This window comes from Salmo salar, chromosome ssa16 (assembly GCF_905237065.1).
Source record: "Salmo salar chromosome ssa16, Ssal_v3.1, whole genome shotgun sequence".
Taxonomy (NCBI): Eukaryota; Metazoa; Chordata; class Actinopteri; order Salmoniformes; family Salmonidae; genus Salmo; species Salmo salar.
In genome coordinates, this window is record NC_059457.1 from 85,393,271 (window position 1) to 85,410,076 (window position 16,806).

General features: G+C 40.9%; 1 protein-coding gene across 2 annotated transcripts in view; it reads right to left on the reverse strand.

Moving 5' to 3' along the window:
- The window catches only part of LOC123727913 (sex comb on midleg-like protein 2), a 37,422-nt gene extending 20,907 nt beyond the window's left edge, over positions 1-16,515 (reverse strand). For both annotated transcript variants that reach the window (XM_045698315.1, XM_045698314.1), the window contains exons 1-3: positions 16,362-16,515; positions 15,439-15,547; positions 15,128-15,262 (exon numbers count right to left, since the gene is read on the reverse strand). In XM_045698315.1, coding sequence (XP_045554271.1) covers positions 15,128-15,262; positions 15,439-15,547; positions 16,362-16,442 — 325 coding nt within the window. In that variant the 5' untranslated portion in view covers positions 16,443-16,515. The remainder of the gene's footprint in view (positions 1-15,127; positions 15,263-15,438; positions 15,548-16,361) is intronic.
- Positions 16,516-16,806: the final 291 nt, after the last annotated feature.

Consider the following 16,806-nt stretch of genomic DNA (forward strand, 5'->3'; position numbering starts at 1 on the left):
CCTTCCATTCAGTTTATATTAAACTGTCCCCCTAGTTGTTCTAACATAGAACCTTCCATTCAGTTTATATTAAACTGTCCCCCTAGTTGTTCTAACATAGAACCTTCCATTCAGTTTATATTAAACTGTCCCTCTAGTTGTTCTAACATAGAACCTTCCATTCAGTTTATATTAAACTGTCCCCCTAGTTGTTCTAACATAGAACCTTCCATTCAGTTTATATTAAACTGTCCCTCTAGTTGTTCTAACATAGAACCTTCCATTCAGTTTATATTAAACTGTCCCTCTAGTTGTTCTAACATAGAACCTTCCATTCAGTTTATATTAAACTGTCCCTCTAGTTGTTCTAACATAGAACCTTCCATTCAGTTTATATTAAACTGTCCCCCTAGTTGTTCTAACATAGAACCTTCCATTCAGTTTATATTAAACTGTCCCTCTAGTTGTTCTAACATAGAACCTTCCATTCAGTTTATATTAAACTCTCCCCCTAGTTGTTCTAACATAGAACCTTCCATTCAGTTTATATTAAACTGTCCCTCTAGTTGTTCTAACATAGAACCTTCCATTCAGTTTATATTAAACTGTCCCCCTAGTTGTTCTAACATAGAACCTTCCATTCAGTTTATATTAAACTGTCCCCCTAGTTGTTCTAACATAGAACCTTCCATTCAGTTTATATTAAACTGTCCCCCTAGTTGTTCTAACATAGAACCTTCCATTCAGTTTATATTAAACTGTCCCCCTAGTTGTTCTAACATAGAACCTTCCATTCAGTTTATATTAAACTGTCCCCCTATTTGTTCTAACATAGAACCTTCCATTCAGTTTATATTAAACTGTCCCCCTAGTTGTTCTAACATAGAACCTTCCATTCAGTTTATATTAAACTGTCCCCCTAGTTGTTCTAACATAGAACCTTCCATTCAGTTTATATTAAACTGTCCCTCTAGTTGTTCTAACATAGAACCTTCCATTCAGTTTATATTAAACTGTCCCTCTAGTTGTTCTAACATAGAACCTTCCATTCAGTTTATATTAAACTGTCCCTCTAGTTGTTCTAACATAGAACCTTCCATTCAGTTTATATTAAACTGTCCCCCTAGTTGTTCTAACATAGAACGTTCCATTCAGTTTATATTAAACTGTCCCTCTAGTTGTTCTAACATAGAACCTTCCATTCAGTTTATATTAAACTGTCCCCCTAGTTGTTCTAACATAGAACCTTCCATTCAGTTTATATTAAACTGTCCCTCTAGTTGTTCTAACATAGAACCTTCCATTCAGTTTATATTAAACTGTCCCTCTAGTTGTTCTAACATAGAACCTTCCATTCCATTCCGTTAAACCTGTCCTGTGTTCTGCAGTAAGAGTGTAAGGAGTTAATCATGATGGGTCATTTCAGGCTGACCCAATGACCCGGTGGCCAGGAGGTCTGGAGCCCCGGGGCGGTGAGGGGCGCTGCTACTGGGGCTGAGAAGTGTGGCTCCTGCCTGGCGGCCTGGATGACTGGTTGGGGGTTGGGTCGGGGCCTGTGTGTGTGTGTGTGTGTGTGTGTGTGTGTGTGTGTGTGTGTGTGTGTGTGTGTGTGTGTGTGTGTGTGTGTGTGTGTGTGTGTGTGTGTGTGTGTGTGTGTGTGTGTTTGACCACGCCTCAAGCCGTATTACCCAGCTTTCCCTCCTGTAATATTTCCATTTCAGTTTGAACTGGGAGCTCTGGGAGGTCTGGAGGGAATCTGGTTCTGTCCCAGAACCATTGAGCTCCCTGGTGCAGTGTGAATATGAACCACATGTTTTGAGACCAGGGGAGGACTGGACTGGGGTTTAGAGAGGAGGTAGTACGGTAGACCAGGGAAGGACTGGGCTGGGGTTTAGAGAGGGGGTAGTACGGTAGACCAGGGAAGGGCTGGGGTTTAGAGAGGAGGTAGTACGGTAGACCAGGGAAGGACTGGGGTTTAGAGAGGGGGTAGTATGGTAGACAAGGGAAGGACTGGGGTGGGGTTTAGAGAGGAGGTAGTATGGTAGACCAGGGAAGGACTGGGCTGGGGTTTAGAGAGGAGGTAGTACGGTAGACCAGGGAAGGACTGGGGTTTAGAGAGGGGGTAGTATGGTAGACCAGGGAAGGACTGGGCTGGGGTTTAGAGCGGGGGTAGTACGGTAGACCAGGGAAGGACTGGGGTGGGGTTTAGAGGAGGTAGTATGGTAGACCAGGGGAGGACTGAGGATTAGAGAGGAGGTAGTATGGTAGACCAGGGAAGGACTGGGGTGGGGTTTAGAGAGGAGGTAGTATGGTAGACCAGGGGAGGACTGGGCTGGGGTTTAGAGAGGGGATAGTACGGTAGACCAGGGAAGGACTGGGGTTTAGAGAGGAGGTAGTACGGTAGACCAGAGAAGGACTGGGGTTTAGAGAGGAGGTAGTACGGTAGACCAGGGAAGGACTGGGGTTTAGAGAGGGGGTAGTACGGTAGACCAGGGAAGGACTGGGGTTTAGAGAGGGGGTAGTACGGTAGACCAGGGAAGGACTGGGGTTTAGAGAGGGGGTAGTACGGTAGACCAGGGAAGGACTGGGGGTTTAGAGAGGGGTAGTACGGTAGACCAGGGAAGGACTGGGGTGGGGTTTAGAGAGGAGGTAGTATGGTAGACCAGGGAAGGACTGGGGTGGGGTTTAGAGAGGAGGTAGTATGGTAGACCAGGGGAGGACTGGGGTTTAGAGAGGGGGTAGGGTGGTAGACCAGGGGAGCACTGGGGTTTAGAGAGGGGGTAGTATGGTAGACCAGGGGAGGACTGGGCTGGGGTTTAGAGAGGGGATAGTACGGTAGACCAGGGAAGGACTGGGGTTTAGAGAGGAGGTAGTACGGTAGACCAGAGAAGGACTGGGGTTTAGAGAGGAGGTAGTACGGTAGACCAGGGAAGGACTGGGGTTTAGAGAGGGGGTAGTACGGTAGACCAGGGAAGGACTGGGGTTTAGAGAGGGGGTAGTACGGTAGACCAGGGAAGGACTGGGGGTTTAGAGAGGGGGTAGTACGGTAGACCAGGGAAGGACTGGGGTGGGGTTTAGAGAGGAGGTAGTATGGTAGACCAGGGAAGGACTGGGGTGGGGTTTAGAGAGGAGGTAGTATGGTAGACCAGGGGAGGACTGGGGTTTAGAGAGGGGGTAGGGTGGTAGACCAGGGGAACACTGGGGTTTAGAGAGGGGGTAGTATGGTAGACCAGGGGAGGACTGGGGTTTAGAGAGGGGGTAGGGTGGTAGACCAGGGCTGGGGTAGTAGACCAGGGGAGGACTGGGGTTTAGAGAGGGGGTAGTATGGTAGACCAGGGGAAGACTGGGGTTTAGAGAGGGGGTAGGGTGGTAGACCAGGGGAGGACTGGGGTTTAGAGAGGGGATAGTATGGTAGACCAGGGGAGGACTGGGGTTTAGAGAGGGGGTAGGGTGGTAGACCAGGGGAGCACTGGGGTTTAGAGAGGGGATAGTATGGTAGACCAGGGGAGGACTGGGGTTTAGAGAGGGGGTAGGGTGGTAGACCAGGGGAGGACTGGGGTTTAGAGAGGGGGTAGTATGGTAGACCAGGGGAGGACTGGGGTTTAGAGAGGAGGTAGTATGGTAGACCAGGGGAGGACTGGGGTTTAGAGAGGAGGTAGGGTGGTAGACCAGGGGAGGACTGGGGTTTAGAGAGGGGGTAGGGTGGTAGACCAGGGGAGCACTGGGGTTTAGAGAGGGGGTAGTATGGTAGACCAGGGGAAGACTGGGGTTTAGAGAGGGGGTAGTATGGTAGACCAGGGGAAGACTGGGGTTTAGAGAGGGGGTAGGGTGGTACTGATAGCCCCAGGTAGACCCATTTAAACAATCTGTTACTGTGTCAAACATCAAACAGAACAATTATTTTTAGAGTGAAAAAACATTTAACTTGATAGAAAAGTACTTCTACTTCAGGATGTTCTAATAATTACAAACAAGGTTTTTGCATAAAAAGATGGGTGACTATTTCCATAAACATAAGAGAGTAAAGCAATTCTCTAAGGGCTAAATTGTGTATTTAAATGTATGGACAATTATATTCTGAAATGTACATTTATGAAGCAATTTGCATGGTTCTATTGCATGGTTCTGACACAATTCCGTTGTCTTAACACATACCAACCCTGAGCAGAGACCAGAAGTCCTAAATATCAATGACTGTACCCTATAAGCCCTCGTTTCAATAATTCAAATCAACCAGAGCAAACAAAGAGAGTGGTTGAAACAGTCAGGGCCATGCAAACAATAGCTACATCATCTGCATTAAGTACATCTACGGGTAACTGAGATGCAACGGCCATTCATTCACACAAACAGTGGATTCCCTCCTTTCTAGAAACTGACTGCTAACCAAGACGAAGTCTAACGCCGGCTCTCACGTGAGAGGAAGAGGAACTGAACAGCCACCACTAGTTAAAAATAGACACGAGACAAAAGCAGAGGCAGCAAACTCACCAGGAACTCCCAACACGGCGCTACGTTTCGGGGCAGCAACAGCAGCAGTCCACAACAACAGAACAGTCCCTCTTTACTAGTTTGACCCCTGGTTAACGTCAGGGTCTCTCTCTCTCCCCTCTTCTCCCTTTTCCTCTCTCTCTATTCTCCCTATTTCTCTCTCCTTCCCTCGTTCTCTCTTTTTCTGTCCAGCTCCAGTCCACAACAAAGCCCCATGCTGCTGCCTGCCTGACTGAGGCGGTATTAGAAACAGGAGGAGCTGGCTGCTAGTGGCCCCTCCCTCTGTCCCTGTGAATGAACAGAGCAGAGCAGCAGAGAGCTGGACGGCTGATTTGCATCGCAGGGAAAGAGGAGGGGGGTGGATGGGGCTAGCAGGCGGAGGAGGAGTGGGAGGGAGGGAGGGGTAAAGGGGGAAGGGTTTTATGCATGTGATCAAAGAGCTATATTGACAGTGCTCATCGGTCACCTGCCTGCCGTTCACTCTCCTCGCCAGGCCCCTGCACAACTCTCTGAGGGGGCGAGGGGGGTTGAGAGGCGGGGTGCCTGGGGAGAGGGGTGGGTGTAAAAGGTTAAAATGGATGAGAGGACTCCGATTGAGGAATGGGCATAAGAGGTCTCCTGTAGGCTGCATTAGAAGGCTCAGACAACCCTCCAGGAGAATGGGAGGAAAGGGGAGAGGGGTCTCCTGTAGGCTGCATTAGAAGGCTCAGACAACCCTCCAGGAGAATGGGAGGAAAGGGGAGAGGGGTCTCCTGTAGGCTGCATTAGAAGGCTCAGACAACCCTCCAGGAGAATGGGAGGAAAGGGGAGAGGGGTCTCCTGTAGGCTGCATTAGAAGGCTCAGACAACCCTCCAGGAGAATGGGAGGAAAGGGAGAGGGGTCTCCTGTAGGCTGCATTAGAAGGCTCAGACAACCCTCCAGGAGAATGGGAGGAAAGGGGAGAGGGGTCTCCTGTAGGCTGCATTAGAAGGCTCAGACAACCCTCCAGGAGAATGGGAGGAAAGGGGAGAGGGGTCTCCTGTAGGCTGCATTAGAAGGCTCAGACAACCCTCCAGGAGAATGGGAGGAAAGGAGATTAACAGAAGGGAGAGGGGTCTCCTGTAGGCTGCATTAGAAGGCTCAGACAACCCTCCAGGAGAATGGGAGGAAAGGGGAGAGGGGTCTCCTGTAGGCTGCATTAGAAGGCTCAGACAACCCTCCAGGAGAATGGGAGGAAAGGGGAGAGGGGTCTCCCCGACTCGGAACCCAAGAAGAGGGGGGGGTTCCTCATCCCTCTCTCCGTAACCCAAGCCTATTCAGACGTCCCTGGAGGACCTGGTGAAAGACAGCTTGGATAGGGGCAGGAAACAGTGGCAGGGAGCACGGAGCAGCAGCAGCCACGGCTTTACATACTATGTCTGTCTCAAATAACACCCTGTGCCCTTTATAGGGGCCCTGGTCTATAGTAGTGCACTATAAAGGGAATAGGGTGCCATTTAGGAAGCAACCATCCTGCTTCAGAAAGTCTCCTAATCTGACTGATCTGAGGCAAACAAAGACTGCTTCATCTCCAGAAAACAAGACCTCAATGCTGCTCATATGGATATTTCACCATGGAGCCAGAGAAATGATCTGAGGGTTATTTACTTCAGGTTATAATAAGACCATAATACATGGGGGTGTGGCTTGGCAGCCTGCCGGTGGGGTTAGGGTGTCGGACTGTGAACTACAGGAAATGATTCCCCTAATAAATTCAGAAATGGTCTGTTGTAAAAGTGTCAGAAGAAGAGGCTGTTTTCCCATCATGCATAACTAACGCTAGTGAGGTAGAACAGACACAACCAACCAAAGACAACAGCTAGAAATTCACTTCAGCACACTCCTCTACTGTTTCTTTACAATCACATAGTTCATGAAGATCAATCATCATGTTACTTTAACTGAAGTGGTAAATAAGAATGAAAGTGTTCTACAGTGTTTGTTTTGAAAAAGCAACAGTTATTCCTCATTTACTGATGAAGAGCATTTGTGTGGCATTTTTATACAATGGGATTAAATTATTATTTTATGAATGAAAAAGATCTATTCACTACAATACTAAAATGACACTTTTCTTTTGTAATTGTCTTTCTCTACTCTAACAGTAGAAGAACAAGACGTAAACCGTTTGGCTGCTAGTAAAAAATATCAAAAAACACCACCAAAACGTCATTTGATAAACTATGTTTAATTGTATGACACATCCGCTAAAGTTAATTTCACCTCATAAAACTAAAGTTCATTTCACCTCATAAAACTAAAGTTCATTTCACCTCATAAAACTAAAGTTCATTTGACTTTGATGAAAAAGTCATAGTTGGCAACTCAAAGCTAAATTACTTTTTATTTTTCTAAAATCTACAATAAAGATAGTTAATGTTTAAGGGAAAAAGTAACTATATATCAGGATCAAAATTATACAAAAAACATTTTTTAATATTTATTATTTTCTGATTGCTAAAATAAAACCCAAAACAGCCTTTTGCTAATAAGGAAAATGAAAACATTCCTAACTGTACATTAGTATGGGAAGGATTTAGTCTAGAAATGATTCAGTGTTAAAGGTAATAACAGACTGGGCTGAATGTACTTTCATAAGGTCATTGAATGGCTTATTGTTTAAAGATTCTCACATTCCTTCTCTTAATCAAAAAACTAAAATAATGTTTATTTATAATGGATAAAATATACACTTTCTTACATCCCTTAATCTGATTACTCAATCACTGTTAATTAAAACCAAAAACTAAACTAGTGTACGAGATAACTATTGAAATGTAAATGCTAAATAATCGGTGGGCTGTTCTCTCCACTGTGCGTCCGGCAGTACTCTTGTTCCATCAGACTGCATGCTGTCTCAACAACCAGGGGGACGTTCAACAATAGAGACGTGGGTAAAGTGTGAGGCCGCCCCTTCAACCACGCCCACACCCTCTCTACCCCCACATCCCTCCGATGGCTCATAACTGAGACCGATCTTCTGCCAATTATCCCCTAATCACACTCACATTGGAAGGGAGATGGAGGAGAATAGTCCCCACCCTGAGGATAGATCTCATTGGTCTCTAAAAGCAGCTAAGGGAAGGAAACGTTTTTCTCCATCTAAATTTCTGCATCAAATGAACAAGTTGCATTGATAACTTCTTATAAAAGATTCATAATACAACTTGGTAGAAATTATGATCAAACCAAACAAAAGTTTAACAAAACATAAAAATAAAAACAAATGTTTGTAAGATGACTAAAAATTATAAATGTTCATTACCTCTTTTAAAAGCAGCAATATGTCACTTTTTGGGGACCCAACCAAATTCACATAGACATGTGTTTATATAGATCTGTCATTCTCATTGAAAGCAAGTCTAAGAAGCAGTAGATCTGTTCTATGTGCTCTATTCCTATGCTTCCCGTTCTTAAAAATTTAGGTTTTGCCTCGATTACTTCCGGTTTTCTTTCACCAGATTCAAACAGCTGAAAACACAGTTTTGTTTGTTTAATGAAAATATATTTCACAGCTCTTTAGACATTACAATGATTCTACTCACAGCTCTTTAGACATTACAATGATTCTACTCACAGCTCTTTAGACGTTACAATGATTCTACTCACAGCTCTTTAGACGTTACAATGATTCTACTCACAGCTCTTTAGACGATACAATGATTCTACTCACAGCTCTTCAGACGATACAATGATTCTACTCACAGCTCTTTAGACGTTACAATGATTCTACTCACAGCTCTTTAGACGATACAAAGATTCTACTCACAGCTCTTTAGACATTACAATGATTCTACTCACAGCTCTTTAGACGTTACAATGATTCTACTCACAGCTCTTTAGACGATACAAAGATTCTACTCACAGCTCTTTAGACATTACAATGATTCTACTCACAGCTCGTTAGACGATACAAAGATTCTACTCACAGCTCTTTAGACGTTACAATGATTCTACTCACAGCTCTTTAGACGTTACAATGATTCTACTCACAGCTCGTTAGATGATACAAAGATTCTACTCACAGCTCTTTAGACGTTACAATGATTCTACTCACAGCTCGTTAGACGATACAATGATTCTATTCACAGCTCTTTAGACGTTACAATGATTCTACTCACAGCTCGTTAGACGGTACAATGATTCTACTCACAGCTCTTTAGACGTTACAATGATTCTACTCACAGCTCGTTAGACGATACAATGATTCTACTCACAGCTCGTTAGACGTTACAATGATTCTACTCACAGCTCGTTAGATAGTGTAGAGAATCATTGTACCATGTATTGGTTGTTTTGGAACAAACTGAAATCAGGAGAACTATTAGAATTTTAGCAACCAGGAAATAGCAGAGCGATTTCTGCATATTGCATCGTTAAAAAAACATAGCAAAAGAGATAGAAATCTGAAGCCTGATAAAGACTTTTTTCAGTCAGAGAAATGTGAGCTGTTGGCCTGAACAAGGTGGTAGTAAACCCCCCACCAGACTGACTGTTACTGATACTGAGATAGAGGAAGTGTGTGTTTCCTAACTGTTAAAGTTCTGCTGAGAGAAGAGATGCATCCATCTCCACGTCATACTATATCCTCTCTGCACCTACACCGTGGCACACACACACACACACACACACACACACACACACACACACACACACACACACACACACACACACAGGAAGAGAGTTGTAAACATGCCAGTTGCTCGAGGGAAGAGGACCAGATTGAGGCCGGTTTGAAAGACACATAACTACCACCATCAGTCACAGACTATATCCCAATTGCCCCCTATTCCCTTTATAGTGCACTCAGTTTGACCAGTGCACTATATAGGGAATAGGGGGCTATTTGGGATACAACCTCTGTCAGAAGTCTTAATGCTATCCATATCAATTCCCCCTGTCGGAGCTGTAGAGAGCAGCATGGAGCTTTATAGCACAAGAGATCATGAAGCTGTACTGCGAGAGTTGTTGTGACTCTCTAAGTAAAGTGATAGATAGTGTTGAGTATAGAAGACTGCTGGATGTTTTGTGTATGCTAAAACCTATCAAAACTACCATACAGTACTGTAGCAGGGATGACAGGCCCTGGCTGGTAATCAAATAAGGCAAAACAACATTCTTCCTGCACTGAAAGAAAGTGTGTCTGAGCTGAAATCATTCACACACACACATTTAAAATGATTGGCAGGTGAGTCAACGTTGTGTTAAACCCCTTTCATTTGTCATGGAATTAAGAGTTCATTACTTCTCTATTTTAGTTTGTTTGGTGTTAAGAACAAATTACTTCAAAATAACCAGAAATGATTTAAGAAATGGGTAGATTTCTGTGAAAAATGGGTCAAGTTGAGGAATTGAAGAAACCCAAGGGAAGTCTGTGTACAACAGATGAAATAAAGGCCTACTGATCATCAGCCTTACTAAGAGGGTTTACCAATCAAAGGGTTATTAAAAGCAACACATACCCTGTGGTATGCTGAGAAGGAACAATAATTGGTCACAGCTTGACATGAACAAATAGGTATGAACAATACAGCTACATGTAGTATTCCAGCATTAACAATCAACAGCAGCTGCCACTAAGACTTGATGAAGGATTAACCCTGTACTGCACACCATTTGGTTGTTCATTACTACAAATATTTCATACTATTTTTTGGGAAGTTTTATGCTTTTTGATAATGTATCAATAATTGAAAAAAAAATGATTTAAAAAAAGACAGAATATAACATGAAACTAATGTTTAAGACCAACAACAGATTAAGGGGAACGTAGTACAAAGAAGCACTATTTTCATTAGAAAATACAAGTGGGGCCCATTCTTCCTAGCTGTCATTGTCCTAAAGTTCACGGCCCTCTCTATCAGATTAGGCTAGAATGGAATGTCTCTGTGTCCACTGCCTGTGAATGTCAGTGGATATGTTGGCCAAAACATTGTCCACGGCCATCATTTTACACGTCTTTCATTGAGCATGATATTGCCCTGAGGCAAAAAGAAAAGTAGCCCGACTGCACAACGTTGCCCTGAGGCAACAAAAATAACATTTCATTTTTTGAATAAAGATAAAAATGAAATGTTTAAAACCAATCAAATATTCTCCTGTAGAGGTTCCTACACAAGTACATATTTTTGATTGTCTCTATTTAAACATGCAAAATAATGAAATGCATTGTACCCTTCACTCACACCATGCACTCAGGTCGCTCTGCTTCCTGAAAGAAGGTCCCTCCCCCAATTGATACATCATACCAACTTCTGCACCTCATTGGCTTGTTTACAGACATGTCATCTCATATTGTCATGTGTAGGAATTAAAAAAAAATGATATGGGGGTAAAAAGGTTGTGTGCAGTAGAGTGTTAAACAGATAACACATTAAGGAAGATATTATGAAGCTCACAATCATATATTTACAATCATTTACTTGAAACAGAAAATTATCTTAACCTGTCAAATATATATATATATAATCTTGACTTTTTACAAGCAAACTAGACCCAAATGCAATGTGTGGAAGGACAATCCTGCTGGAACACATTAAGGAATATTATTACCAGTGGAACACATTAAGGAATATTATTACCAGTGGAACACATTAAGGAATATTATTACCAGTGGAACACACTAAGGAATATTATTACCAGTGGAACACACTAAGGAATATTATTACCAGTGGAACACATTAAGGAATATTATTACCAGTGGAACACACTAAGGAATATTATTACCAGTGGAACACACTAAGGAATATTATTACCAGTGGAACACACTAAGGAATATTATTACCAGTGGAACACACTAAGGAATATTATTACCAGTGGAACACACTAAGGAATATTATTACCAGTGGAACACACTAAGGAATATTATTACCAGTGGAACACACTAAGGAATATTATTACCAGTGGAACACACTAAGGAATATTATTACCAGTGGAACACACTAAGGAATATTATTACCAGTGGAACACACTAAGGAATATTATTACCAGTGGAACACACTAAGGAATATTATTACCTGTGGAACACATTAAGGAATATTATTACCAGTGGAACACACTAAGGAATATTATTACCAGTGGAACACACTAAGGAATATTATTACCAGTGGAACACACTAAGGAATATTATTACCAGTGGAACACACTAAGGAATATTATTACCAGTGGAACACACTAAGGAATATTATTACCAGTGGAACACACTAAGGAATATTATTACCAGTGGAACACACTAAGGAATATTATTACCAGTGGAACACACTAAGGAATATTATTACCTGTGGAACACACTAAGGAATATTATTACCAGTGGAACACACTAAGGAATATTATTACCAGTGGAACACATTAAGGAATATTATTACCAGTGGAACACACTAAGGAATATTATTACCAGTGGAACACACTAAGGAATATTATTACCAGTGGAACACACTAAGGAATATTATTACCAGTGGAACACACTAAGGAATATTATTACCAGTGGAACACATTAAGGAATATTATTACCAGTGGAACACACTAAGGAATATTATTACCAGTGGAACACACTAAGGAATATTATTACCAGTGGAACACACTAAGGAATATTATTACCAGTGGAACACACTAAGGAATATTATTACCAGTGGAACACACTAAGGAATATTATTACCAGTGGAACACACTAAGGAATATTATTACCAGTGGAACACACTAAGGAATATTATTACCAGTGGAACACACTAAGGAATATTATTACCAGTGGAACACACTAAGGAATATTATTACCTGTGGAACACATTAAGGAATATTATTACCAGTGGAACACACTAAGGAATATTATTACCAGTGGAACACACTAAGGAATATTATTACCAGTGGAACACACTAAGGAATATTATTACCAGTGGAACACACTAAGGAATATTATTACCTGTGGAACACATTAAGGAATATTATTACCAGTGGAACACACTAAGGAATATTATTACCTGTGGAACACATTAAGGAATATTATTACCAGTGGAACACACTAAGGAATATTATTACCAGTGGAACACACTAAGGAATATTATTACCAGTGGAACACACTAAGGAATATTATTACCTGTGGAACACACTAAGGAATATTATTACCAGTGGAACACACTAAGGAATATTATTACCAGTGGAACACACTAAGGAATATTATTACCAGTGGAACACACTAAGGAATATTATTACCAGTGGAACACACTAAGGAATATTATTACCAGTGGAACACACTAAGGAATATTATTACCAGTGGAACACACTAAGGAATATTATTACCAGTGGAACACACTAAGGAATATTATTACCAGTGGAACACACTAAGGAATATTATTACCAGTGGAACACATTAAGGAATATTATTACCAGTGGAACACACTAAGGAATATTATTACCAGTGGAACACACTAAGGAATATTATTACCAGTGGAACACACTAAGGAATATTATTACCAGTGGAACACACTAAGGAATATTATTACCAGTGGAACACACTAAGGAATATTATTACCAGTGGAACACATTAAGGAATATTATTACCAGTGGAACACATTAAGGAATATTATTACCAGTGGAACACACTAAGGAATATTATTACCAGTGGAACACACTAAGGAATATTATTACCAGTGGAACACACTAAGGAATATTATTACCTGTGGAACACATTAAGGAATATTATTACCAGTGGAACACACTAAGGAATATTATTACCAGTGGAACACACTAAGGAATATTATTACCAGTGGAACACACTAAGGAATATTATTACCAGTGGAACACATTAAGGAATATTATTACCAGTGGAACACACTAAGGAATATTATTACCAGTGGAACACACTAAGGAATATTATTACCAGTGGAACACACTAAGGAATATTATTACCAGTGGAACACACTAAGGAATATTATTACCAGTGGAACACACTAAGGAATATTATTACCAGTGGAACACATTAAGGAATATTATTACCTGTGGAACACACTAAGGAATATTATTACCAGTGGAACACACTAAGGAATATTATTACCAGTGGAACACACTAAGGAATATTATTACCAGTGGAACACACTAAGGAATATTATTACCAGTGGAACACACTAAGGAATATTATTACCAGTGGAACACACTAAGGAATATTATTACCAGTGGAACACACTAAGGAATATTATTACCAGTGGAACACACTAAGGAATATTATTACCAGTGGAACACACTAAGGAATATTATTACCTGTGGAACACACTAAGGAATATTATTACCAGTGGAACACACTAAGGAATATTATTACCAGTGGAACACACTAAGGAATATTATTACCAGTGGAACACACTAAGGAATATTATTACCAGTGGAACACACTAAGGAATATTATTACCTGTGGAACACATTAAGGAATATTATTACCTGTGGAACACATTAAGGAATATTATTACCTGTGGAACACACTAAGGAATATTATTACCAGTGGAACACACTAAGGAATATTATTACCAGTGGAACACACTAAGGAATATTATTACCAGTGGAACACACTAAGGAATATTATTACCAGTGGAACACACTAAGGAATATTATTACCAGTGGAACACACTAAGGAATATTATTACCAGTGGAACACACTAAGGAATATTATTACCAGTGGAACACACTAAGGAATATTATTACCAGTGGAACACACTAAGGAATATTATTACCAGTGGAACACATTAAGGAATATTATTACCAGTGGAACACACTAAGGAATATTATTACCAGTGGAACACACTAAGGAATATTATTACCAGTGGAACACACTAAGGAATATTATTACCAGTGGAACACATTAAGGAATATTATTACCAGTGGAACACATTAAGGAATATTATTACCAGTGGAACACACTAAGGAATATTATTACCAGTGGAACACACTAAGGAATATTATTACCTGTGGAACACACTAAGGAATATTATTACCAGTGGAACACACTAAGGAATATTATTACCAGTGGAACACACTAAGGAATATTATTACCTGTGGAACACATTAAGGAATATTATTACCTGTGGAACACATTAAGGAATATTATTACCTGTGGAACACATTAAGGAATATTATTACCTGTGGAACACACTAAGGAATATTATTACCAGTGGAACACACTAAGGAATATTATTACCAGTGGAACACACTAAGGAATATTATTACCTGTGGAACACATTAAGGAATATTATTACCAGTGGAACACACTAAGGAATATTATTACCTGTGGAACACACTAAGGAATATTATTACCAGTGGAACACATTAAGGAATATTATTACCTGTGGAACACACTAAGGAATATTATTACCAGTGGAACACACTAAGGAATATTATTACCTGTGGAAAAGTACTAACTGTAGTAAACCTACTGGTTGTATTTTAGTCAAATATACAGGAAAGAACACAGGAAATAGGGGGAAACAGCCAGCGAAATCCTCGCAGAAAGAAATAGTTTGTTTTTCTCATCCAGCTCTGCTCATTTAGGCAGCTTCAGAAAAAAACCCTGGGCCAGCAGCACCCTGTGGTGACAGACAGACCAAAAGCATCAGAAAGCAGGGCTCTGCTGTCCTCTAGTGGTGAGGTTGAGGTACTTACAGAAGTTGCCAGGAGGCTGGATGCTGTGCCTGGTCAGAGAACACCATCCTACAGGGAATATGTCTCTGGAGTCAAACTGGCACCAGTAGTCGAAGGCCCCTCTCCAGCCGTCAAACATCACAAAGATCTCATCACCTAAAAATAAAGATTACAATAACAAACAGTAAGACGTAGCAGGAGATACATCAACCAGACAGCAAATAGGGGACAAAGGAACGATAGTGTTATAGGAAATAAAAAATTACACTTATGAAGTTGTCCTCCAAAGAGATGGGGTAAAGGTGGGTTAAATAAAAAAAAGATCTTGTTACCTTTGACCTCTCCGATGGTTGCCGGGCAGATCAGGTAGGGGTTCTTCTTGTCCACTGCTTCTAGCTTCATCCCAGGTTTAAAGAGGTTCTGGGAGGGCTTGGAGGGTTCCTACACACAGAGAACTCTCTGTTAGTCCAGACCAGACATATCTGTTTATATACACACACACAGAACTCTCTGTTAGTCCAGACCATACAGATCTGTTTATATATACACACACACACAGAGAACTCTCTGTTAGTCCAGACCAGACATATCTGTTTATATACACCCACAGAGAACTCTCTGTTAGTTCAGACCAGACATATCTGTTTATATACACACACAGAGAACTCTCTGTTAGTCCAGACCATACAGATCTGTTTATATATACACACACACACAGAGAACTCTCTGTTAGTCCAGACCAGACATATCTGTTTATATACACACACAGAGAACTCTCTGTTAGTCCAGACCATACAGATCTGTTTATATATACACACACACACAGAGAACTCTCTGTTAGTCCAGACCAGACATATCTGTTTATATACACCCACAGAGAACTCTCTGTTAGTTCAGACCAGACATATCTGTTTATATACACACACAGAGAACTCTCTGTTAGTCCAGACCAGACAGATCTGTTTATATACACACACACACACACAGAGAGAACTCTCTGTTAGTCCAGACCATACAGATCTGTTTATATACACACACAGAGAACTCTCTGTTAGTCCAGACCAGACAGATCTGTTTATATACATACACAGAGAACTCTGTTAGTCCAGACCAGACAGATCTGTTTATATACACACACAGAGAACTCTCTGTTAGTCCAGACCAGACAGATCTGTTTATGTACACACATGTAAATCATTGATACACTACAATCATTGATCAGTAAATGTGAAATGTTCCATTTTTCTTTCTTGACCTTTTTAAAAGCTGTGGCTGGTGCCATCTCTGCTCCAGTCAGGGTTCTCAGGAGGAACATAGGCCACGAGGAGGCATTCATTCTGAAGCCTAAAGACAACTCAAAGAACAAGTTAAAGATTTAGAATATATTGCTGCTTATTTCTGTTATAGGCAAGTACAACACTTTATAATGTCTTATTAACATATGTTATAATGTGTTATAATATTTTACACTATAATATGTTACGTTATAATAAACAAAAAAAGAAACAAAGATAATTTGTAAAAATACAAATAACTTCACAGATCTTCATTGTAAAGGGTTTAAACACTGTTTCCCATGCTTGTTCAATGAACCATAAACAATTAATGAACATGCACCTGTGGAACGGTCGTTAAGAAAGTAACAGCTTACAGACCGTAGGCAATTAAGGTCACAGTTATGAAAACTTAGAACACTAAAG